This window comes from Leptinotarsa decemlineata, unplaced genomic scaffold (assembly GCF_025532065.1).
Source record: "Leptinotarsa decemlineata unplaced genomic scaffold, Ldec_3_MD MMD2_tig00004204_RagTag_RagTag, whole genome shotgun sequence".
Taxonomy (NCBI): Eukaryota; Metazoa; Arthropoda; class Insecta; order Coleoptera; family Chrysomelidae; genus Leptinotarsa; species Leptinotarsa decemlineata.
Genome location: NW_027412603.1, coordinates 1,847,123 through 1,874,784, shown reverse-complemented (window position 1 = coordinate 1,874,784; position 27,662 = coordinate 1,847,123). Strand labels below are relative to the sequence as shown.

The 27,662-nt window shown below is 36.4% G+C and overlaps 1 protein-coding gene across 2 annotated transcripts in view; it reads left to right on the top strand.

Annotated features, from left to right (window-relative positions):
• LOC111516582 (ATP-binding cassette sub-family C member 4) overlaps positions 1 to 27,662 on the top strand; it is a 292,552-nt gene that overhangs the window by 52,970 nt on the left and 211,920 nt on the right. Inside the window, exons 3-4 of one of the 2 annotated variants that reach the window (XM_074178651.1) lie at positions 3,921 to 4,128; positions 17,964 to 18,189. In XM_074178651.1, coding sequence (XP_074034752.1) covers positions 3,921 to 4,128; positions 17,964 to 18,189 — 434 coding nt within the window. Of the gene's footprint in view, positions 1 to 3,920; positions 4,129 to 4,178; positions 4,188 to 17,963; positions 18,190 to 27,662 lie in introns of those variants that run through there. The other variant, XM_074178652.1, reaches the window with a different exon arrangement.

Here is a 27,662-nt window from a genome sequence, read left to right as displayed (position 1 = left end):
TTTCTTTCTATGTATATCATACCTATACCTAACTAGTCAAGTTTCGGACTTATGAACATTTATTTGTGAAAATGTCCCTTCAGAATGGTATTTCCATTCGGTATTTGGTAAGCAGGCCATGATTACTATTTGACAGTAGCGTTGTGACATTCTCCTAATAATATCGACATTTTCGTCACTTCAGAAGTTGCAAATACCTTCAAAACGATGGAACAAAACTATTCAAACGAAGTTCTTATGAATTTGTTTATTATTTTTAACAGTGTGACAAAATTATCAGCAGAACATGTAGAAAGTTCAATGAAATGTATCCGAATCTACCGCCAATGAACCTCAAGAAATTTATACGAATTCAGAACAATTTCAATATGTTTGGATAAACTTCAAAAAAGCACCAAGAAACTTGAAATTGGAAATATTGATATGAATAATTATAAAAAAGTAAAACAATCATGTGGAATATTTCAAAATATGTTCGAATCGCTGGCCGTTCACTTCCAAGCACTTTAAAATGCGGGTGTTGACTGCTTTCGTGGTGGCAGATCTGATCTCATTGGGATCCAAATCTTCAAATGTTTGGGCAATCCTTTCTAACAATTCATCTCTCGAACGCACGGGTATTTTGTAAACTTTTTCTTTAAACATTCCCCACAAATAAAAATCTAATGGATTAAGATCGGGTGATCTCGCTGGCCAATTCCATAGTCCCAAGCGCCTCATCCACCGATCGTCAAATAGTCTATCCAGTTCTGCGCTCACTTCTCTTGTGCAATATGCAGGAGCTCCGTCTAGTTGGTACTAACAGTTTCGATAAATAATCTTCGAGTGGCAGATTATCCACGAAACTGTCTACAGTATTCTCCAAAATATTCAGGTAGCTTCTGGATGTTAATGACTCCTCGTATATCACGTACCTCAATTTGTTGTCCATCAACATGCAGAAGACATTAAAACTAAATTTTTTTGAAATCCGGCTTCTTTTGTGACGTGAGGATTTTCACTGGGCCAATAATGACGATTTTTTCTATTGAAAATCCCTTCTCTCGAAAATTTCGATTCATCAGTCCAAACAATTTTATTTAAAAAAAGTGGATCTTCTTGAATGCGTGTCAACAACATTTCACAAAATTCTACTCTCTGTTGAGGATCTTGAGGCTTCATTGCTTGAATTTTGGTGAATTTATAATCATGCATTTTATGTCTTCGCAAGATTCTTTGAACCGATGAATATTTTATACCCAAATCTTCTTCAGCACTTCTTATCGATGACTCGAGAAATGCGTGAAAATATGCTAAGACATTAATCTGGTTGTCTTCGAAAGTTACGGGTCGAGGCAAGTTTCTTGGTGCTTTTAAAGTTGATCCAAATGCATTGAAATTGTTCTGAATTCCTATAAATTTCTTGAGGTTCATTGGCGGTAGATTCGGATACATTTCATTGAACTTTCTACATGTTCTGCTGATAATTTTGTCGCACTGTCCAAAAATAATAAACAAATTCATAAGAACTTCGTTTGAATAGTTTTGTTCCGTCGTTTTGAAGGTATTTGCAACTTCTAAAGTGACGAAAATGTCGATATTATTAGGAGAATGTCACAACGCTACTGTCAAATAGTAATCATGGCCTGCTTACCAAATACCGAATGGAAATACCATTCTGAAGGGACATTTTCACAAATAAATGTTCATAAGTCCGAAACTTGACTAGTTAGGTATAGGTATGATATACATAGAAAGAAAGCAAATTTCAGCAGCTTTCTGAATTTTCAATAATATACAGGGTGTTTTATTCAAAATAATCAAATTTCAGCAACTTTTTCAAGCAAACGAAAAAACTGTATTTTTTTACCACCCTGTATTGAAGTAACGGAGATTAGGCTGACGTGTGGGAAGTGTCCAAGTATCACCTAACTCCAAACCAAATTTTGATATCATAGTACTTCTTAACTAAAAGATATCGGCATTTTTAGAAGTCATGATTTTCGAAGAAAAAAATTGAAATTAATTTTTATTTCGAAAACGGTATTAGATAGGTATAGGGAAATATCGAGAAAAGTTTTCGAGCAATTGTTGGAGATTCCAAAAATAATATTATATACAGAGTGTTCCATTTGAAAAATCAAAGTTGCTACTGCTTTCTAATAGAAGCGGCAACACCGCATTATCGAAAATAGTTTAGTTGGCTAGAGAATGTCCGAATATGCCCACCAATAAATTTTCAAAGTGATCCGTTGTATGGTTCACCAGAAACGTCTAATGTGCCATCCACCGTGAATCAGCCTGTATAAAGGAATTCAAATGAATTTTAATAAGCTGACTCAAATGATGGATTGAAACCGAAATAATGTAGAAATGCTGAGCACAAATGAACGGCAGGAAATTGAAAGATTGCTAACTAGCAATCTTTCTAGTGAATCTAGTAAAGCAATCTATCTAGTAAGGAAACAAATTATTGTGAACTGAAACGAAAACGAATCATTATTGGAATGAACAATTAGTGAAAGATCAATTGGGTGCATACAAATAATGAAGAATTATGTGATATAAAAAAAAGATTGGGATAAATGATGGAGAATTAAAAAATTGTCAGAAAAAAGTTACTTCATGACGATTCGATGTCAGTATCTGCAATCATCTTCGACACTATTCCCTTTATATATACTTTTTCGAAAGTGGTAGCAAATACTTCCGCTCATTCTGTGGAACAACTAATTATCAAAACCTCTAAAAAGAATTGATACGAAGTCAGGTAGTTCTGAAGAGAATATAGTTCTGAGAATGATTGATTATAATTCTCAGGTGGTTTGTACTCACATTTTTCACTGCTGATCATGTTTGCTCTCTTCAAACTATGACACTCAAATTGATCGATTGATCAATCACAGAGAAAAACACTGATTTGAAAGAAAGTTCAAAGAAGCTGCGTAATGTTGACCAATGAACATTAAACCAGGCTAGTGTGAAGAAACGCAACACGTAGAAACCTCTTGTCAAGCGGAAAAACAGTCTACGATGCATCGAATACCAATATGAAAAGATGAGAGGGTTAGGACTTCTCCATAGTTTCACTCAGCAGAAATAGACATTCAAAACAACGTAAAATAATTCAGTTTGAAATCGTTTTCTACAGGTTTTCATTTTTTTCTTATTATTATTCCATCATTTATTTGATTTGATTTTATTTTATTTTATTTCTATTTTACTTTTTATTGGTGGTATATAAATGACATCTCACTTATTGGTAAACCCAGTATTCATTCATTTCCATTTGATGTCACAATGATCTGTTTTCTGTCCAAATTACCATTATGACAATTTTTTCATTATTCATTCCTGTTCACTGTGACATTATTTCTGTTTCAGGTAATTCATTTCGAACTGTTAGTTCGATTATTTTCCGTATTTTCAATAACATTTGAACATTTCATTCATTCTTATTTCATCTGCCTTCTATATTTCAAATCTATTAAGCCTAATAAAAGATGAAAAAGGATTTCTGGGCTACTCGTTGTAATTGCTACCGAATATTTTTCCGGTGAATATTCTCGTAACATTCAGAATGTTTCAGAAATAGACATTTTCACTTTCACAACTTTCACAACATATCAATAATTGTGTTTTTTTCTGATCTATCAAGTTATAATTGTGATGCCTTGAAATATATCAAAAAAATTTTTGTTTTTCCTGGGGAGTATATAGAGAGAGATCTTCCTAACCTAGTGTTTGATTTTCTATTTCTATATTTCTTTACCTAGTTACTCTTTTGATTTTATTTAAAATACAATACTAGTGATACTGAAGAAGTTTTATTTCTCTGACTTATATCCGATAAAGTACAATTCGGTTAATTCAGATCCGATTAGAAATATAATTTTTATTTTTCTCTTGAATTCTAATCATTACATTCATTTTGTTTGCAGATGCATCCAACCGGTAATTCTTTCCTTTCTAATCTCACTTTTCATAGGACCGAAAGAGGAAAATACACAATTGGCAATGTATCTGACAAGTGCCGTGTTGATTTGTTGTGTAACCATTCTTACGTTCATTATGCATCATAATAACTTTGGATTGACAATCGTCGGGATGAGAGTCAGGATTGCTGTGACGGCACTTATATACAGGAAGGTATGCCCTTTATTTTTGCCTCAAATATAATTGCATATATATTGCTTATATACAGGAAGGTATGCCCTTTATTTTTGCCTCAAATATATTGCATATATATATATATATATATATATATATATATATATATATATATACATATATATATATATATATATATATATATATATATATATATATATATATATTTCACCAACGTTTCGACGGTGAAATTAGAGGTAATATCACATACACGGATCAAATATCCGGAAAAACTAGTTCAGCATATTCCTATCTATGAAAACTTTAGATTTCATATTCGATACCTTAACGGGGAGATGAGGTCAACTAAGAAGAAGAAGAACTCAGGTAAAACTCATCAACATGTAAGTAGTAGGTAGTAGAGAGTTTATGGACTACTCTATCTCTGAACACGTAACGAATACCATTTTACCAGTATAGTAAGAAGTAAGTTGAGCAAGGTCAACAAACTTCTGAACACGTAACAGCACACCTTGATAATGACAAATGAGATTTTGTCGAAACGTCGGTGAAATTAGAGATAATGTCACATACACGGATCAAATACCCGGAAAAACCAGTTCAGTATATTCCTATCCGTGAAAACTTCAGATTTCATATTCGATACCTTAATGGGGAGATGAGGTCAACTAAGAAGAAGAACTCAGGTAAAACTCAACAACATGTAAGTATTAGGTAGTAGGGAGTTTATGGACTACTCTATCTCTGAACACGTAACGAATACCATTTTACCAGTATAGTAAGAAGTAAGTTGAGCAAGGTCAACAAACTTCTGAACACGTAACAGCACACCTTGATAATGACAAATGAGATTTTGTCGAAACGTCGGTGAAATTAGAGATAATATCACATACACGGATCAAATACCCGGAAAAACCAGTTCAGCATATTCCTATCCGTGAAAAATTCAGATTTCATATTCGATACCTTAATGAGGAGATGAGGTCAACTAAGAAGAAGAAGAACTCAGGTAAAACTCATCAACATGTAAGTATTAGGTAGTAGGGAGTTTATGGACTACTCTATCTCTGAACACGTAACGAATACCATTTTACCGGTATAGTAAGAAGTAAGTTGAGCAAGGTCAACAAACTTCTGAACACGTAACAGCACACCTTGATAATGACAAATGAGATTTTGTCGAAACGTCGGTGAAATTAGAGATAATATCACATACATGGATCAAATACCCGGAAAAACCAGTTCAGCATATTCCTATCCGTGAAAAATTCAGATTTCATATTCGATACCTTAATGAGGAGATGAGGTCAACTAAGAAGAAGAAGAACTCAGGTGAAACTCATCAACATGTAAATAGTAGGTAGTAGAGAGTTTATGGACTACTCTATCTCTGAACACGTAACGAATACCATTTTACCAGTATAGTAAGAAGTAAGTTGAGCAAGGTCAACAAACTTCTGAACACGTAACAGCACACCTTGATAATGACAAATGAGATTTTGTCGAAACGTCGGTGAAATTAGAGATAATATCACATACACGGATCAAATACCCGGAAAAACCAGTTCAGCATATTCCTATCCGTGAAAACTTCAGATTTCATATTCGATACCTTAACGGGGAGATGAGGTCAACTACGAAGAAGAACTCAGGTAAAACTCATCAACATGTAAGTAGTAGGTAGTAGAGAGTTTATGGACTACTCTATCTCTGAACACGTAACGAATACCATTTTACCAGTATAGTAAGAAGTAAGTTGAGCAAGGTCAACAAACTTCTGAACACGTAACAGCACACCTTGATAATGACAAATGAGATTTTGTCGAAACGTCGGTGAAATTAGAGATAATATCACATACACGGATCAAATACCCGGAAAAACCAGTTCAGCATATTCCTATCCGTGAAAACTTCAGATTTCATATTCGATACCTTAACGGGGAGATGAGGTCAACTACGAAGAAGAACTCAGGTAAAACTCATCAACATGTAAGTAGTAGGTAGTAGAGAGTTTATGGACTACTCTATCTCTGAACACGTAACGAATACCATTTTACCAGTATAGTAAGAAGTAAGTTGAGCAAGGTCAACAAACTTCTGAACACGTAACAGCACACCTTGATAATGACAAATGAGATTTTGTCGAAACGTCGGTGAAATTAGAGATAATATCACATACACGGATCAAATACCCGGAAAAACCAGTTCAGCATATTCCTATCCGTGAAAACTTCAGATTTCATATTCGATACCTTAACGGGGAGATGAGGTCAACTACGAAGAAGAACTCAGGTAAAACTCATCAACATGTAAGTAGTAGGTAGTAGAGAGTTTATGGACTACTCTATCTCTGAACACGTAACGAATACCATTTTACCAGTATAGTAAGAAGTAAGTTGAGCAAGGTCAACAAACTTCTGAACACGTAACAGCACACCTTGATAATGACAAATGAGATTTTGTCGAAACGTCGGTGAAATTAGAGATAATATCACATACACGGATCAAATACCCGGAAAAACCAGTTCAGCATATTCCTATCCGTGAAAACTTCAGATTTCATATTCGATACCTTAACGGGGAGATGAGGTCAACTACGAAGAAGAACTCAGGTAAAACTCATCAACATGTAAGTAGTAGGTAGTAGAGAGTTTATGGACTACTCTATCTCTGAACACGTAACGAATACCATTTTACCAGTATAGTAAGAAGTAAGTTGAGCAAGGTCAACAAACTTCTGAACACGTAACAGCACACCTTGATAATGACAAATGAGATTTTGTCGAAACGTCGGTGAAATTAGAGATAATATCACATACACGGATCAAATACCCGGAAAAACCAGTTCAGCATATTCCTATCCGTGAAAACTTCAGATTTCATATTCGATACCTTAACGGGGAGATGAGGTCAACTACGAAGAAGAACTCAGGTAAAACTCATCAACATGTAAGTAGTAGGTAGTAGAGAGTTTATGGACTACTCTATCTCTGAACACGTAACGAATACCATTTTACCAGTATAGTAAGAAGTAAGTTGAGCAAGGTCAACAAACTTCTGAACACGTAACAGCACACCTTGATAATGACAAATGAGATTTTGTCGAAACGTCGGTGAAATTAGAGATAATATCACATACACGGATCAAATACCCGGAAAAACCAGTTCAGCATATTCCTATCCGTGAAAACTTCAGATTTCATATTCGATACCTTAACGGGGAGATGAGGTCAACTACGAAGAAGAACTCAGGTAAAACTCATCAACATGTAAGTAGTAGGTAGTAGAGAGTTTATGGACTACTCTATCTCTGAACACGTAACGAATACCATTTTACCAGTATAGTAAGAAGTAAGTTGAGCAAGGTCAACAAACTTCTGAACACGTAACAGCACACCTTGATAATGACAAATGAGATTTTGTCGAAACGTCGGTGAAATTAGAGATAATATCACATACACGGATCAAATACCCGGAAAAACCAGTTCAGCATATTCCTATCCGTGAAAACTTCAGATTTCATATTCGATACCTTAATGGGGAGATGAGGTCAACTGAGAAGAAGAAGAACTCAGGTAAAACTCAACAACATGTAAGTAGTAGGTAGTAGAGAGTTTATGGACTACTCTATCTCTGAACACGTAACGAATACCATTTTACCAGTATAGTAAGAAGTAAGTTGAGCAAGGTCAACAAACTTCTGAACACGTAACAGCACACCTTGATAATGACAAATGAGATTTTGTCGAAACGTCGGTGAAATTAGAGATAATATCACATACACGGATCAAATACCCGGAAAAACCAGTTCAGCATATTCCTATCCGTGAAAACTTCAGATTTCATATTCGATACCTTAACGGGGAGATGAGGTCAACTACGAAGAAGAACTCAGGTAAAACTCATCAACATGTAAGTAGTAGGTAGTAGAGAGTTTATGGACTACTCTATCTCTGAACACGTAACGAATACCATTTTACCAGTATAGTAAGAAGTAAGTTGAGCAAGGTCAACAAACTTCTGAACACGTAACAGCACACCTTGATAATGACAAATGAGATTTTGTCGAAACGTCGGTGAAATTAGAGATAATATCACATACACGGATCAAATACCCGGAAAAACCAGTTCAGCATATTCCTATCCGTGAAAACTTCAGATTTCATATTCGATACCTTAACGGGGAGATGAGGTCAACTACGAAGAAGAACTCAGGTAAAACTCATCAACATGTAAGTAGTAGGTAGTAGAGAGTTTATGGACTACTCTATCTCTGAACACGTAACGAATACCATTTTACCAGTATAGTAAGAAGTAAGTTGAGCAAGGTCAACAAACTTCTGAACACGTAACAGCACACCTTGATAATGACAAATGAGATTTTGTCGAAACGTCGGTGAAATTAGAGATAATATCACATACACGGATCAAATACCCGGAAAAACCAGTTCATATATATATATATATATATATATATATATATATATATATATATATGTATATGTATATATGTATACCGGGTGTCCCACATTTTATGTGATAGGCAATATCTGGTTTGTTGAAGGAGATACACAAAAATGTTTCATACAAAAGTTTCAGGAGTTCATGAGAGCTATATTTTGATATAATTTTTAAATATACAGGGTGTTTGGTGTAGGTGCTACAGACCAAAATTCCATTTTTTGAAATAGAACGCCCTGTATATCATTACATATTCAGATGCTACGTTGAATTCTGATATCATTTCATGTTTGGTTTTTGAAATTCGGTTACGGCGTTGTTGAGTTATTGCTTCAAATGTAAAGTCTTGAGAACGACTATTATTTTTTAAAATATCTCATACAATTATTCTCTCTGTATCAGATCACATGAAAATTAGTCAACATTTTGGGTGTTCGAAGTGATGGTTTCCATTTTGAGTTGTGGAATTCAGTCAGGAATCATTTTGAATATGAAACAATTGCGAAATTGAAAGAGGTGTATTCGAAAACAAATTTTTAATTAATAACAATGTAAATAATATAACTTGATAAATCATTTCATAAGAATGGTAGGTACCTAGAAAAAGTCATAAAAATTGTTCAAAGTGATGCCCATTAGATATTATACAGGCTTCGAAACGTCGAATCAGTTCTCTCGTGCAAGTCACTCTTATAATATCAGGCGTAATATCACTGCACGCTAGTCGAATTTTCATTTTTCGATCATCCACATTCAAAGGGGGAGTAGTGAAAACAATATCTTTTAAATAACCCCATAGGAAAAAATCAAGCGGTGATAAATCTGGGGAACGAGCCGGCCACCGAATTGGACCCTTATTACCAATCCATCTATTTGGGTACGTTCTATCCAGATATTCAGTAACAACCTGTGAATTGTGAGGAGGAGCACTATCTTGTTGCCACCAAATTCCTTGTCGTTCTGCTATGGGAATATCTTCCATCAACTGGATCAAATCATTTTCTAGAAAATGTAAATATCGCAATCCATTGAGATTTTCATCGAAAAAGTAAGGTCCTATGATGCGGCTATTGAACAATCCACACCATAGATTAATACCCCAAGTAGTTTGAAAATTACTTTCGCGGACCCAGTGGGGATTTTCTTGGGACCAATAGTGACTGTTATGTCGATTCATAACTCCATTATTGTGGAATCGCGATTCATCGATTCACCGATAGAGCTAGTTGCAGCTCCCTCTCTGATTCCCTTACTTTGGTATTGCTGAATATTCAATCTCTGAGACATAAATGTAATGAACTTTATAGTTTTTTTGGATAGCCTAACATTTCCTAGCTTAGTATTGTTAACTGAACATTGGTGCAACATAAATGAACCTATTTTTATATCTGACTACTCTGTTATATGCAGAAACTCGCGAACTGATTCTAATTATGGCGGAACAGTCATTCTGATTAATAATAATGCAGCTAGTAAATACTCTTTCATTCAAATAGATAAGTATCAGGACCTCTTGGTGGATAAAATTTTTGAATTCACAATATGTTTTAGTAAAAAATATAATTTATATATTGTATGTCTATACCGATCTCCATCATCGGATGTTAATATTTTCTTAAACAACTTAGAGATATTGCTTTCGGACTTACCACTTAATTGCTCCTTGATATTAACAGGGGATTTTAATATAGATTATAATGACTACGTATCTATTGCTAGAGAATCACTTAATAATTTATTTTTGGCGTTCCACTTGGCTATGCACGTAGAGCAGGATACTCGCATTTCTAGATTCTCTGCAACTCGGATTGATTATATTTGTAGCAACTTGGATGCACAAAATATTACATGTTCAGTTACTCCTTCCGGTATTTCTGACCATGAAGCAATTACTTGTTCGGTACTCATCAACTCATCAGATAAGCGGATTAAATCTAAATATGGGAGGCTGTTCAGTGGTTCGAACTTTAATAGGTTCTATATGAATTGTCTTGAGGTCAACTGGCAAAATATTCTAACTGAATCTGATCCATTCTTATCTTTTCATTCTGTATTATCGAATGTTTTCAATGCATCATTCCCGAAACAAAAAATTAAATTGAAATCTAAGAAACCGTGGCTGACAAAAGGTCTAAAAGTATCTTCTAGAAATTTACGCTCACTGCATTATGTTAAGAAGTACATAAACAACCAATTCATCTCTACTTATTTTAGAGAATACCGCAAAATATATAGATCCACTATCAAGCAAGCTAAGCATATGTATTTCATGAACAACATCAAGAAATCGAATAATAAAATCAAAGAGACGTGGTCAGTTATTAATGAGCTGAGAGGTAAATCGAGAAAAACAGTTGTTGATGTTCCTATGAATCCTAACACAATCAATGAGTATTACTGCACGATTGCTCAAAAACTTAGCGGTACTATCAATGCGCCTTACGATCCTCTGATCAATTTAGATAAAATTATAATTAGTGAAATGCTTATATTGTATGACACCAATCTTTGTGAATTAACCGAAATTTTGTATGATATTAAAAACAAAAGTGCAGCTGGATATGATGAAATTTCTGCAAAGATAGTTCTCAATTTACCTGTTGAAGCTCTGGAAACTATAGTAGCACTAATCAATTCTTCCTTCAATACTGGAGTGTTTCCCACATCCCTGAAAACTACGATTGTTATCCCTCTACATAAAGGAGGGGATTTGGGGGACCCCTCCAATCTACGGCCTATATCTCTGATTCCGACTTTGGCGAAAATCATTGAGAAATTGGTCAAGAAACGTTTGAATGAATTTTTGAATCTCAACAGCATCGTAAGTAACAACCAATTTGGGTTTCAGGCTGAAAAGGGTACTCACCAGGCAATTTTCTCACTTTTGTACGAACTTTATTCAGAAATAAACGCTGGTGATGTAGCCGCAGCAGTTTTTCTTGACCTTTCTAAGGCCTTTGATTGCGTTAATCATGACATACTCCTTAGGAAACTGGACCGGTATGGTTGCAGAGGAACTTCTCACAAATGGTTTGAATCTTACCTTTCAGGACGTGAACAAATGGTTAGAACAACTGAAGTCTCAGAGAGGAGGGTAATCAAAACTGGGGTGCCTCAGGGTTCCGTGTTGGGTCCCATTTTGTTTTTATTGTATGTTAATGATTTGACAACAATTAATATATCAGGCAGCTTCACGCTATTTGCGGATGACACCACTATTTTATGGAGAGAGAAGAACTCATTTGAATTGCATAGAAAAATATCTTCTGACTTGCAAAAAATAAAATCGTGGTGTGACGCTAATATGTTATCCTTGAATGTCTCAAAATCCAATGTGATATCATTTAAATGCTCGCTTGATGAACTTCACATGGGTAAGGGTATCTTACAAAACAAATCAAATACTAAATTCTTGGGTGTATTTATTGATAATAAGCTCAAATTTGAAGAACACGTTAGACATCTTGGGAGTAAGTTATCCTCCGGTTGTTATGCAGTGAGAGTGGTTTCAAAGGAACTGAACTTCAGTATTGCGAAAATCGCCTACTATTCTTTAATTGACGCCCATCTTCGATATGGCATACCATTTTGGGGAGCATGTAGTCCAACCCTTTTGTCTTCTGTTCTGGTACTACAGAAAAGAGCTATTAGATGCCTTTGTAATGTTAAACCCAGAGATTCATGTAGAGAACTCTTTAAAACCAATAAAATATTAACTGTGATAGCAGCGTTCATCTTAGAGACGGTGTGCTTAGTGTTCGTAAATAAATCAAAATTCACTTCAGTAACCACTCCATATTCGACTCGAAGTAGTGAGTTTACTTTTAGGCTCCCTATCCCCACCTCAAGTTTAGTAAAAGATTCGATAATTTATAATGGAGCCAAATTATATAATCATCTGCCAGTTGACATAAGGTCTACTACTAACTTATCTATCAGGGTTTTTAGAAGGACCGTAAAAAAATTCCTTGTAGATAGACCGTATTACAGCTTACAGGAATATTTTAATGACTCCTTTTAAAAGTTTTGCTTTGATGTGCATATTGAAAGAAAGATCTATTTACCGGCATATTTTATTGTAGATTGTATTAGTTATTTTGACATTTGACATTTGACGTTAAGTTATCGAAGTATTTGATAATTTATAGTTTTATTTTATAAGGTGTTGTAATTGAATATATGTATCTTGCTTTGTCAACAAGTTTTTCTTATGACAATAAAGCATATTTATTATTATTATTATTATTATCGCTCCACAAAATTTGACTTAATATGTTAGGACTTTCATGTAATATTACCTGAATACAAGCAATGAATTCAAGTCGTCGTTCAGAGTCCGTGGGTTTCAGAGTCCTTGTACCAACTGAATTTTGAATGGGTGATATTTATTTTCTTTCAGAATTCTCTGTACATTAGATTTACTCACACCGACTTCTTCTGCAAGAGTACGGATAGAAACATGTGGATGAATAATAATATAAGCCAACACATTGATCTCTAAATCTTCAGTTCTGACAGATCTCGTATGATGACGATGCTTTATAGTAGAAGGAAATGACCCTGTTCGCAATTTTTCTACAACTCTCGAAAAAGTCATTCGTGACGGAATGGGTCTGTCTGGAAAACGTTCTTGGTATAGACATTGTGCTTGACGGCAGTTTTTCTGACATTCTCCAAAAATTAATAACATATCACTGCAATCACTTGGACTAAACGCGAAAGGCATACTGGAGTTTTCGCACAAAGAACACAGTTAGTGTTTTGCAAAGAATCACTGAATCGAACTGACAAGTAGATACAATTCAACAACATTTGTCACTATGGCATCCACAAGCATAAGCTACTTGATGAAATTGTGCAATATAAAGCAATTCACCCTCAAGTTAGTCACATTCTCAAGAATTTCAATATTATATTCAACTGATATCGATATCGTATCGTAGAGGTGAGAATAATGGTGTGTATTCAGTAGTAGTCTAGTTCAATTTAATAAAAGATATAGACTGGATTCGTGTACGAGTAAATGAGTTTTTTTGAAACTTTATATTTAAGGAAAAGTGCAATAACTCAACAACGCCGTAACCGAATTTCAAAAACCAAACATGAAATGATATCAGAATTTGACGTAGCATCTGAATATGTAATGATATACAGGGCGTTCTATTTTAAAAAATGGAATTTTGGTCTGTAGCACCTACACCAAACACCCTGTATATTTAAAAATTATATCAAAATATAGCTCTCATGAACGCCTAAAACTTTTGTATGAAACATTTTTGTGTATCTCCTTCAACAAAACAGATATTGCCTGTCACATAAAATGTGGGACACCCGGTATATATATATATATATATATATATATATATATATATATATATTGAAGACAAAATGAGAAAAACCAAGAAAGTACTTGATAAAAATAGCTGCGTGACGCAAGAGGAACATGAATGGAACCACCTATTGGTGTGACACCCAAGTCAACTTGCCAAGTTTTTATGTCAGTGTTGGTGGTTTGACCAATCAACCGACAACTGCGGTAGCAGAAATTTGGGAAGCTAACCTGAAATGCCATCGGAAAACGAATCCACATGTTTCTAGAAATGATATGAAATCTAGAAAGGTTAATGCAGTCAAGCTGCTGGAAAATAGTTCCATGAAAATCAAAAAATAATTAGATAAGTACACTTTGGTCATCCCCATATTGATTTCAATTTAAGAGCCACCGGTAGACAGCTGTTTCAGCCTATTGATACTGACGGTACTGACGATGTCCAAACCGCATGGACATTTGGGAAAACTTAAACATCCATGAATTTAACATCCATGACATACAAGTTCAGTTTGACTAGTGCCTAGATGATGACAGTAGACCAGCTGTCGAAAGCGCTCGCAGATAATTAAATAGAAGTTATAAAGCTTGAAATCTTTTTTGTGACTCACATTCGATATATATATATATATATATATATATATATATATATATATATATATATATATATATATATATATATATATATATATATATATATATATATAAATATGAAAGTTATTGAGTGTCTTGATATAGAAACATTAGTTAGTATCGGACATAGCACTCATGAAAGTGGCAAACCATAGACACGTGTTTCGGGCTTTAGTACAATATTGAAGTTGAGCGGTTAAAAAAATATTTCGTTACATAATATCACAAAATATGACTGGAAATTAATATTATTTCTACTTACGAAATAATTGAACGATATTACTATTTTCTACTCATTTCATTGTCTCTAAGAACGATTGAATATATGAACTCGATTGTTAGTGTCGAATTTGTTTCATCTGTGATCTTTTTTTGTTTTTTGTCCCGTATGTGACCTCCAGTTAACTTTTTGTGATTTCTAATGAGAAAATGTAAAAATCTGTTCTATTTCAGTGAGTTATTATAGACTTGATTGAGGTTCTTGATATCGCTTCTATTATTGATACTATTGGGATTTTTTTTATATAAATCATTTCAAGGAAATTTCTAAATTTAGGATTTCGTTCTTTCAACCTTGTCAAAATCAAATTTATATTTGTATTATTTTTCATGTTTGGGTAGGTATTGTTTGGATTGAGCTATATAGGTACTTTCACAATCTCTGCATGGTATCTTATATTTCAGGTTTTGAATTTGAGTGTAGTGTTATTTGTATACTGTAATCGATGTGCTATGGTAAGGCTATATATTTCGTTATTTTTTGTTTGTTACTATTATCATTATAAATAGCAAGTTTTTTTTATTGTTTTCTCCACGAAATGAGATGGGTAATTATTTTCTTTCAGAATATTTTTTACTTTTTGTGAATTGTTTTTTCTGAATTTTGGGTAAGTTTTATGGCTCAGTCAATTAGGTTCTGGATAACAATTTTTTTTATAACTAAGTGATGCATTGGATAAGTGATTCGTGTATCGATGTGATGCGTTTGGTTTGGTAAACCAGTTTGTGAAAATTTTTCCAGAATTGTCACATATTACCGTGGTATCGAGAAACTTTATTTGTTGGTTGGTTTCATTTCCCACAGTAAATTTTAATCTAGGGTGAAAGTTATTAAATTTGTTCAAAATTTCGTCAAGTTTGTCATTAGGTATACATGTCAAACAATCATCCATGTATCTTTTGACAAAATGTGTTCAAAAGTGAGTGACTCGATGCTATTTTCTTCAACATAATCCATTACAAGTTTTGATATGGTTGCAGCAATTGGAGAAACCATTGCAATTCCGAATACTTGTGAATAATATTTATTTTCATATTGAAAGTATGTTGAAGTTGAACAAAGTTCAATTCCTTTTAAAAATTCTTCTAATGTTAATGTTGTGCGATTTTATATTTCGTGCCATTTTTCTTCTATAACATTTATTGTGTGTTTTGCATCTATATTGGTATATAAGTATACTATGTCTAGTGAGACAATGGAATGGTTTTTTGATATTGTTATATATTTAATAAATTTCACAAATTCCCAAGAGTTCATGAGTGAAATTTTGGTAATTTGTAAGTTGCTGACCGTTGACGAAACCAATAAAATTCCTACATAATCAATAATGAATGAAAATCAGAACGAAATCAGACACAAAATTAATAATGTAACGACTAACTTTGAAAATCAATTTTCGAACAAACGAAAAAATATCTATAACATACTCCTCGAGAGAACTAAAATATTGCTAAGAGTAAATACTGATTTACTGATACTGTAAGCGGATAGATTTAACGAAACACTAATCATGAAAAAACCCAACGAAAACTAGAAACTATGCTAAATGACGAAACCACACATAGAAAAATTGGATTCTACCCAACAGAAAAAATTTAAACTGAAGTAAATAATTTAGTAAATAGATGATTCAAATCGAAAACTATAGATCTAGAAACAAAGAATAAATTGAATATTCACAACGCAAAATCACCAACAGTATACGGGTTACCCAAATGACATAAAACAGGAATTCTAATGTGCCCTATTTTCAGCTATATTTAGTCAGCGACTTACAACACATCAAAATTTTTCCCAGAAATTCTCACTAATGTTAATGGAAAAAATGACTACAATGCAAAAAACTTTCTGGATTTTGTAGAATTTATTAAAAATACAACAATACCAAAAAACCATACGATTATCCCACTAGACATAGTATCCTTATATACGAATATAGATACAAAACTCGGAATGAATGTTATAAAAAAATGCACGAAATACAAAATCACACATTATATTTGGAAGAATTTTTAGAAAGAATTGAACTTTGTTCAACTTTAACATATTTCAATACGAACATAAATATTATTTACAAATATTATATTCGAAATTGCAATGGGTTCTCCAATTGCTGCACCAATTTCAAATCTTGTAATGGAGTATGTGGAAGGAAATGTCATCAAGTCACTCACTTTTGAACCAATTTTTTCAAAAGATACGTATATAATTGTTTGACATCTAAACCTGATGACAAACTTGACGAAATTTTGAACAAATTTAATTACTTCCACCCTGGATTATAATTTACTGTGGAAAAAGAAACCAACCAACAAATACACTTTCTCGATACCATGGTAATATAAGAGAATTCTGGAAAAATTTTCACAAACTGGTTTACTAAACGAAACGCATCTCATTGCTACGCGAATTACTCATTCAATGCACCACTTAGTTATAAAAAAATGTTATCCAGAACCTGACTGACCGAGCCATTACAAAAATTAAAAAATATTCTAAAATAAACTAATTACCCATCTTATTTCGTGGTAAAAAAATTAAAAAAAAATACATGCTATTCATAATGAAGATGATAATAAAAAAAAAACGAAATATGTACCCATACCACACGTTCAAAAATTATCCAATAAAATCAGAAAACAGTAAAGAAATGCAACATAACCATAGCACATCGATTACAAAATACAAATATCATAAGTTCAAAAATTATCCAAAAAAATCAACAAAATAGTTGAGAAATACAACATAACCATAATTGCACATCGATCACATAATACAAATAACACTTTATACTCAAAATTGAAACCTGAAATCCTAAAAAACAAACAAATGCACACAATATATGGGATACCATGCAAAGATTGTGAACGTACCTATATAGGTCAATCCAAACAATACCCAGAAAAACGAATACAAGCACATAAGTATTCGAAAACTGACATTACAGCCTTGTCCAAACATGAAGAAAAAGAATATAAACATAAATTCGTCTTTGACAAGGTTGAAATTTTGACCAAAGAACGAAATGAATGTAAATACATTTTTTATGGTTTTTATCCGTTCGAGGACGTTTTATATGTTATGCTTTTATACATTGGAATATGCTGGGTTTGCATTTTTTCAAGTAATACTTCGATAGTTTCTTTTCAGATAATGAGACTGAATCAAAAATCTTTAGGTCAGACGGATTCTGGAAAAGTCGTGAATTTACTTTCCAACGATGTCGGCAGATTTGACTATGTTGTTATATCCTTACATGCTCTATGGGTCTTACCGTTTCAAGTGGCCATAATAACATTTCTCCTTTGGCAACAAGTTCAAATTTCCGCCTTGGCAGGAATAATTGCAATGGCTGTTGTGAGCTTACCCTTCCAAGGTAAGCAAATTGACCAAAAATGTTATTTAAAACTCGCACAATTAAGAAGGGAGTCATCAACGTACTAAATTTATCTAGATCATCTCTTGAAATTAACAGTTTGGAATTTCTTTCTGTAGATTTCTGAAAATAATCTTGACAGGTATCATTAGTACACTGAGCTCAATCGATCAAAATGCGTGCAATTCTGTGAATTTGAAAATTTTACATTTTGGAATGATCCAGTTAAAATCCGACTTTTCCATTGGTACATTGAACAGGCAGAAGAAATTTGTATTCCAACACCAAACACACAAAAATCCTTCTGCTGGAGATTGAACCCATTTGAAAAAATATTCTCATGAAGTTCATTCCACATAAACGTCGTTCTCCAAATGAAACAGTTCTTAAACAATGAAAATTGAGGTGTACTGACAAGCAGCCTTCACAATTCCAGCTACATGATTGTGCCAAGACATATTGTTGTCCATTTCAACTCCCAACAAAATTATCGAAGCTGACCTGACAATTATACATCCGGCTTGGAAACATTTATCTTTTTGGAGAAAACTGATGCCTGGTTTTTTGTGGCATTGAATTGAACTTGGCTAATTTCACCTCAATTCTTATTCACTTCTAAATTCTCATTGAGATATTCAACATCCGCAACCAATGTCCTGGAATCCAAGTTCAATGACGGGACAGTGTGCCGTCGTCAGCAAAGCAATATAGGTATTACATTCTTGGTTTTCTTCAATGAGTCATTGATATACAATAATAAGAGGGTTGGAGGCAATATGAATCCTTGGGGAATACCAGCGTTGATGGTGAAAATATTCGAGATATATCCATCGACGACCACTCGCACTAAACGTTCTTTCAGGAAACTGAAGGGCCATACACAAAAATGATCCGAAAAGCCATATCATCAAAGTTTGGCCAGCAAACCCTCATGTCACACACGGTCAAAGGCTTCAGAAATATCAAGCGCAACAGATCTTGACTCTCCATGTTTCTTGATTGCGTTATTCCAAATATGGGTAACATACGATAGAAGGTCGCCTGTTGATCGTTGTTTCCCAAAGCCATATTGATGCTAGCTCAAGATGTTGAAGCCTCCTGAATTTTTGAGGATATGGTGGTTTATGGATTTCTCCTTAATTTTTGACATCATTGATAGCAAAGCGACTGGTCTATAGTATCTGTAGAGTAGGGAGGGTGAGGGTAAGCCCACGCACTTAGGCCACATGTGACCCATTGTACATCCTCCCGAGGAGTTGTCCTCCTAGGTCGTCGTCCATCCTGTCCTTTCCAGGAAGGTGGACAGGTCGCTGGGAGACATCTCCTTTATATCGGCAGGTGTAGGCCAAGACTCGCCGAACACACACTCTCTTATTGACGATAACTCCGGGCACTCGCACAGGACATGCCTGACAGTCTCATCTTCCTGTTCACACATCCTGCATAGAGGTGTGTCCACTAGCCCCATATTATGTAGGTGTTTCCTTAGCTGACAGTGGCCAGTCAGAAATCCTACTGTAAGGCGTAGATTTTTCCTGGTCATCGCCAGATATTTCTTCGGCGCCAGCTTCCCAGGGTCGCCCAAGGTGATCCTGGCAAGATTACATCCTTTGATTTCATCCCATCTCTTTAGAGATTGAGCATGGGTGTAACTTTTGACTAGTTCCGCAATTGTCGAAGTCATCAGACCGTGGGTGCCACTTGGTCCTAAAATTCTTAGTCCAGCCGCTTCCTTGGCTAAAGAGTCTGCAATGCGATTACCTTTACTCCTGTTGTGCCCTTCAACCCACCTCAGGATAATGTTATTATCAATCGAGGCTTTGGCTAAATCTTCGTGGCACTCTAGTGCTAGCCCTGAAGTAGCACGGTGTCTGTTCAAGGCTAATAGTGCTTGTCTGCTATCAGTGCAGATTGTAATGTTTTTGCCAGAAATTCTTTTCTTGGTTATTTCTTTTGTGGCGATTGAGATACCAGCCAGTTCTGTTTGGACCACGCTGGTATTTCTTCCCATTCCCCACTCAATCCTTAGGCTTAGTGATCTGGAGTACACTCCACATCCTGAGCCTTCTTTGGTTTTTGAGCCATCTGTATGAATCCGTATTACATTTGTAACATCTGACTCTGTGTTCTGCTTGATTTGTATTTTGTAGGGTTTATTAAACACAAACCTGGGTTCAATTGCATCACTTGTTGCCCGCAGCAGAGGTTGCGCAGTAAGCGCTTTCCGCCATAGGCCCAACCTCAATCGACCCATTCCTACTTCTAGGTTTACACCAGCCGTGTGCAATCGTACCATGGCCATTAACGCAACCTCCTTAACGTACAGGTCCAGAGGGGTCAGACCCGTGATTAATTCCATTGCCGCGGTTGGTGTTGTTCTCATGGCTCCTGTGATGTTTAAACAAGCCAGTCGCTGTATTTGGTATGATTTTTGGATGGCCGTTGCTTGTAGAACTTTCGGTCCCCATGCAATGGCTCCATACGTTAACATAGGTCTTATTATTTCAGTGTAGATCCAGGCGACTACCCGTGGTGAAAGACCCCATGCTCGTCCCACTGTCTTCCGACATTGCTCATAAGACACGTATGCTCTTTTTGCTGTACTCTGTAGATGAGAGTTCCATGTTAGCTTCTTGTCGAGGATAATACCAAGGTATTTCACCTCTTCAGAGAAGTTTAGTTGGCTTTTGAAGATTTCGGGAGGTTTTAGGCTCGTTAAACTTCTTTTCCTGGTGAAAAGGACCATCTCAGTCTTCTTGGGATTGATCGACAGTGAGTGTTCCTTACACCATGTTTCTATCAATTTGAGCCCATCCTGCGCTCTATCGCACAGTGTGTTTACAAATTTGCCGGTCTGCAAGATAACTATGTCATCTACGTATGCAATTGTGTAGAATCCATTTTTGTTAAGGTGATTAATTAGGGTATCCAGAACTATGTTCCAGAGAAGGGGTGATAAGACCCCTTCCTGTGGACATCCCCTCATGACCAGTCCTTTTACTGTGATGTCTTCTACATTAATACTTATTGCTCTGCTAGAGAGCATCTGGAGTATCCATTCTCCTACTACCAGGGGTACATTCCTGGAGTGTAGTTGCTGGGTAATTGTTGGAAAGGTTGTTTTATCAAACGCTCCCTCAATATCTATGAATATAGGGTGGATTCTTTGTTATCCAATGATCTCTGCCAACCACATGGTGAAGGGCCGAATCAGTAGACCTTCCCGGGGTATATGCATGCTGATTTGGATGAAGTGGGTTGTTAACAAGTACTTCATCTCTTATATACCGCTTACATAGTCTCTCCATGGTTTTTAAGAAAAACGATGTGAGACTAATTGGTCGGAATGCTTTTGGTAGGGTGTAGTCCATCCTACCTGGTTTGGGTATAAATACTACTCTTACTTCTCTCCACTTACTGGGAATATACCTCAGAGCTAGAGAGGCTCTGAATATTCCAACCAGGTGTGGCATAAGAGTGTCCAGTCCCCACTGAAGTAGGGCTGGTCTTATACCGTCAGGCCCTGGTGACTTGAAGGGGGAAAAGCTCGATGTAGCCCATCTTATTTTGTCCTCATCAAATACTGTACTAGCATATTGCCAGTCATATTGTGAGGGTGTTATGGGTACATCCGTCCAGTTCGCCGTTCCAGGAAAGACAGAACCTGGGAAGTGAGTTTCCATAAGAATCTCAGCACTCTCCTGGAGGTTGGCGGCTTTGTCGCCATTTTCCCTCGTCAGGATGCCGATAGTCTTATGGTGGTCATTTGAGAGTGCCTTCTGTAGCCTAGAAGCTAGTGGAAAGTCTTCGACTGCATCACAATAGGATCTCCAGGCTTCTCTTTGTTTTCGTCTGCAGACTTTTTTGAACTCTCTAAGGTTGGCTTGATATATAACCCAGTCCTTTTCAAGTCTTGTACGTTTTGCCTTGTTAAAGGTCGTTCTCGCTGTCTTCCTGAGGTGTTCCAATTCAGGGCACCACCATGTGTTGGTTGTGCCATGCGTTTGAACCATCCTCATTGGACAGGATTCCTTATAGGCAGTGTCTATTTTGTTGTGGATAGATACTGTGTACCTTTCCAGTTCCTCATTGTTGCCAGGAGTCAGGACCTCTGTTTCCCGCAGAGCTCCTCTTAAGAGTCGATTGTAGAGATCTACATCCGTCCTCTTCGGGTCACGGGATTTTACAGTAGTCCTGAGATCCTGGCTTACCGTATAGGTCAGCCAGCGGTGGTCTGACATAGAGATATGGTCCGAGACTTGCGAGTCTTGGATTTTGTTTGATATTTCGGCTGTCGTGAGCGTGATATCTATTAACGTTTGGCTACGGGCATTAATAAATGTTGGCTCCGTGCCTCTGTTCAAGATGGTTAGATCTTTCTGTATTATATATTCGTATAGTGACTTACCTCGGGCGTTGATATCCTTGCTGCCCCAGCTCACGTGGTGAGAGTTTGAGTCGCAACCCAATATGAGCTCCACTCTCTGGTTGAGGCAGTGGTCCACTAGTACCTCCATTTCTCTGGTCGGTGGTAAGGTGGCTGCATCTGAAGGGAGGTACACCGATGCGATTATCAACGCCATATATTTGCCTTTCCCAACTGGGCATTCAACTTTGACCGCAGTGAGATCTGAGGTGCTGAATTGTGCCATCGGAAACGCTCTGTATTTCCTAGGAACGTAGACAGCCGTCCTAGGTTGCTGGTTGCTTGGTAAGCTGAAAATTTGACCAGTTAAACTGAGACCAGTAATTTTGGTCTTTATTATCCAGGGCTCCTGGATCAAAGCTATTGCATCCTCCAATACATCAAGGTGGCGACATAGTGTTGCCGTTGCCGCCTTTTTGTGTTGGAGGTTGCATTGTATTATTTTTACTTTTTTTCCAACGTCCTTGCCCATGAGACAGTTGTTGGATACAAAGTTACCTTAAGAGGTCCATCTGCTCCCCTGCTAAGGGGGAGGTGGCCTCGCTGTTTTTGGGTGCCTCCTCCGTCAGGTCATCGAATGTCATCTGGTCTATAGTTATTTAGAAGAGGTTTCTTGCCCTTTTTGGAAATAGATTGTATGCGAGCAATCTTCCAACAAGAAGGAAAAAACCCTTTTTTATAAGACAGATTGAAAAGTCAAGAATCTCTTCAGTATTTGATTATGACTGCCGTAAAGCATATTTCAGAAAATAGGTCACAGGTTCAATTCCAGAGATGCACATTCCGACCTCAATGGCTACAAATTACTGAGAGAAGTTGTAGGAGAGTCTTCGGGTTGGTGGGGGTAGTTAGTACCCTGTGGCGACTCCCTAAAATGTTTCACAAGAGATCAAGTTCCCAAACCATATATTCGTGTTGTTTGTCTACCTAACGAAAATCATCACAAATCAACCACCGATCAGGCTTCACCAAATTGAGGAAAATGTTCCATGGTCTGCCTACTTTGAAGTGTAATATTCTTCACAAGTAAATTATGATTCTTCACTTGTCCCGCCGTGGACGGATATGGTTTTCAGTTTGGTCAAGTCAAGTCAAGTCAAGCCACATTAAACTTCACATGTACTGTGAAGACTCCGTAATAAAAATCAGTGGGTCTCAACGTTTTTTAGTTCTGTCAGTGATTCATAATGATAATGAAACAAGCGTATCCTATGTATGGCATATATCGAATGCCGGAAGACATAACGCGACCTTGAGAATGCTTGACTATCACTATCGGCTCTCGTATAGTATTGACGAGACATCGGTAACATCTTACGGTTGAAGTGATATTAAATCCGTTATGGAAAATGACAGGTGTCAAATTAATTGAAGTCATTTTCCACCCTCAGGCAGATTCAAGCTTATGAACCTACAGTAGTCCTTCTCAACCATTAAATTGAGAAGTTTATAGAGTTTTTTGGCCTAACAAATGTAAAAGGCTGACATTCTTTGATCATTGCGTCTACTCAGAGCCCACGATTTTCATACTCAATAATCACTCACCTGACATCGTGAAGAGTGGTTATTGGTAATTGATTGCGAAAATCCCTTCCGGTATAAGCTTTCAGTGATTTAGATTGTTGTCAATACAGTTCATTAAAAAAGTTCAGTTTCAATTCATCTGCTGTCACATATTTTCATGATATAACTTAATCAATTGTATGATAAAATTCAGTCAGTATACCGATCATTGAATGATATTTGAATTTTTTTATACAGTTTAAAGAACACAAAAAACGTTGCAGACGTTTAAGAGAGTCATAGTTACGACCGCACCGGGGGGCCTGGGGGGCCGGTTAGGCCCCCAGACGCACCCTGGCGTTGGATGCGATTGGGCGTGGAGGGGTGGATTTTCGGGAAATCCTTGCGGGTACCGCCCCTCACCCCACACCAACAGGATTTCGCAGGGTTTCCTCCCGCTCACCGAACCCGATTGCTTCCTTACATCTACTTAGTGAGGCTAACCAAGAGACAGGACCATCGGCAGCGTTCGACCGAACGTTCGTACAAGTTAACTAAGCTCTTCTTTCGCCAGAGAGTGCTCGCGTTGCACACCTGCCCCCGCCAGCCATGCCAAATCAATTGGGAATATAGTCCCGGAAGTGGCCGGCCGGGGTCCTAAGCTCGGATACTAGTAGCTCCGTCCAATCGGGTTCCGACACCTCAAACGTCTGCCTTGGTGCCCTCCAAGGCTAGACTCGGATACTAGAGCCCGGAAGGACCGCGAGCCCCGACACCTCGAACGCTTGGATCCGTACAGAAGCAGGCGAGGATCACGGAACATCATAAGCCGTCCAGTGCCTCAGAATGGGGCTGCAATGCACCCATGAATGGATTACCGCAACCCGTATCCCTTTACCCGCTAGCGGAGCCGCTGCCCCTAAGAGGCCAACGCCAATTGGAGATGAGGCTCACTAGCCTCCAGCCACGAGCAGGCACTCACCTCCCCCCTAGAACTCATGTTAGGAAAGTTCTCTTTCCAACGTTTGATGAGTAACCGTCGAGGACTCTCACGAGCATCCTCTACCACACATCATATGTCGAAGATGTCGCGCCCATTACCCGTATAGGTGCGGGATAGGGCGGTTCATCAACAACTTTTGGGTGTACGCCGTGTGGTCTGCACCGCATACCCTTACGTTACACCAAGGGGCACTCATGTTAGGAAAGCTACCTTTCCAGCGTTGGATGAGTAACCGCCGAGGGCTCTTGCGAGACACCTCTCCCACACATCTAGCTTGAAATCGGCCAACGCCTGTTGCCCGCAGATGCGAGTTATGTATATAAAACCCTCCTTTATGCTTATTCATCAAATGCTGACTAAGTTATAATAAACTTATAAAAGCTAGCCATCTTGAAAGAAGAGTCAGTTCTGTTAGTACGATTGTCAGAGTAACTTCTGTACAATAAAGTCTGTAAATCTAAATAAAGTCTTTTTAAAAAGTGGTTCCCGTGGCCCGAAACTATAATTGGCGCAGTCGGTAGGATAGTGGAAGAAAATCGATCCTGAATTTTCTTCAGTACCAACTGTTTGTCCACTACAAAAAACCAGCTTCGTCCACCAACCACCCACAAAAAGGACCGGATCGTCAGACTCAGCTACTACAGTCCTCCAGGAAAGAATACTGACACACCATCGAGGTAAGTCGAGTTTTCCTACCTGATTCCAAAATTTCCTTAAATCTTTATCGTAAATATTTGTGGAAGTTTCGGAAAAGTGATTATTATAATCAAAAAACGAAAACAGACATCATTTTCTCTTATAGCAATTGAAATTGGTGACAGGACTATAGAAGTCACGTAGATTAAGAAAGACAATTTAAATACCGATTTAAATTGAAGCAATTAAGTGAAAAACGCCGAATCAAAATTTCATACATTCAAATCATTTTTCTCTTTCCTCACTCATAGCAAACAATAAATGCATAGTGTTCACTAAATAGTAAAACAAAGAAGCTAAAGAATAACTTGCTGCTACTTATATCATATGCTTAATAGACAGAAAATAATCTATTTATATCATACGCTGATATAAAGAGAGTATCAATTTCACACACACACAACGACGCTTCAGAAATATTCTTGTGATAAACTTCGCAATATTATTACCGTGATTCTTTTCTGAATAAATGAAGAAAGCAAACTCTTATCTTGAATAGATTCGCTGAGTAATCTTTTCCGATAAGATCGCGACAATAATACATGACCGAACCTGAAATTGAAGATTTAGTACAGTCGCTTGTCTCTCTATCCGTTTCAAATATGTCCACCGAAATTAATTATACTTTATTTAAAATTTATTCTGACACCATACCTTTGTATGATGGATCTCCAGACACCCTCGAAATTTTTATAAATGCAATTGACAAATTTCATAATAAATATTATAGCGCTGACGATACACTAAATCAGTGTATCTTGAGTATTATTATTGGTAAACTCAGAGATAGAGCACAATTATTGATTGGTGCAAGAACGGAATTAAACACATGGATTTTAATAAGAAATGAATTAAGAAATACATTTGGTGATAGACAAAATTTAGATAACCTTGAACAACAACTTTTTACACTTGTCCCTAATAGAAACGAACACCCCCTCGATTTTGCGAAAAGAATACAAGTACTGAGAAGTAAATTAATCTTTAAAATTAATTCTATTGCCGCTGTAGACCCACAGACTAAAGCGATATATATTCGTCAATATCAATCACAGTCTTTGAAAGTATTTATGAGAAATTTAACTATTAGATTACAAGATAAAGTAATTGTTCAAAAACCAGATAGCCTTGAAGAAGCAATGAATTTAGTTTTGGAAGATGAAAATTTTAGACAAACACAAAATATGGTTTTTCAGAACCGCTCAAGCACTAACGTTCAAAAACAATACCCACCAAAACAAATAAAACCAAATTATAGTAATTTCCCTGTACAGAATTATTCACACTTACAAAATTTTCAACAAACTAACTTTAGAAATCCTACACCTTCTACTAGTCAAATGCCAAATAGACCTTTTAATAATTATCAACAATTTAACCAAAAACCACAATTTCCAAGCCAACCCATAAATATCCAACCTAAACAAGTTCAACATAAATTTTTAACGAATAAACAAGTGTTTGGACCACCCCAAAATGTGTTTAAACCAACAAATAAACCTGATACTAGAATCATTCAACCAATGTCGACTACTTCTAGAAATCCTACGGTTAGTAGATCAAATATGCCTTACCACCCAGCAAATAACCGATCTTTTAGGCAACCCCCAAGACAAACCTTTATAAGTGAAGAACTTTACAACCATAATGATGACAATGAATACGACATGACACTAGGTTACCCCATTAACCAATACCCTGTCGAAGACCAATACCCAATTGAAGACCAACACCCTCCAGATCAATATCAATTAACTGATGAATTAAATGAATATTACTTTACTCCCCAAGAAACGACTGAAATAACTGACTCAAACACTGAATACGAAGACGAAAATTTTTACA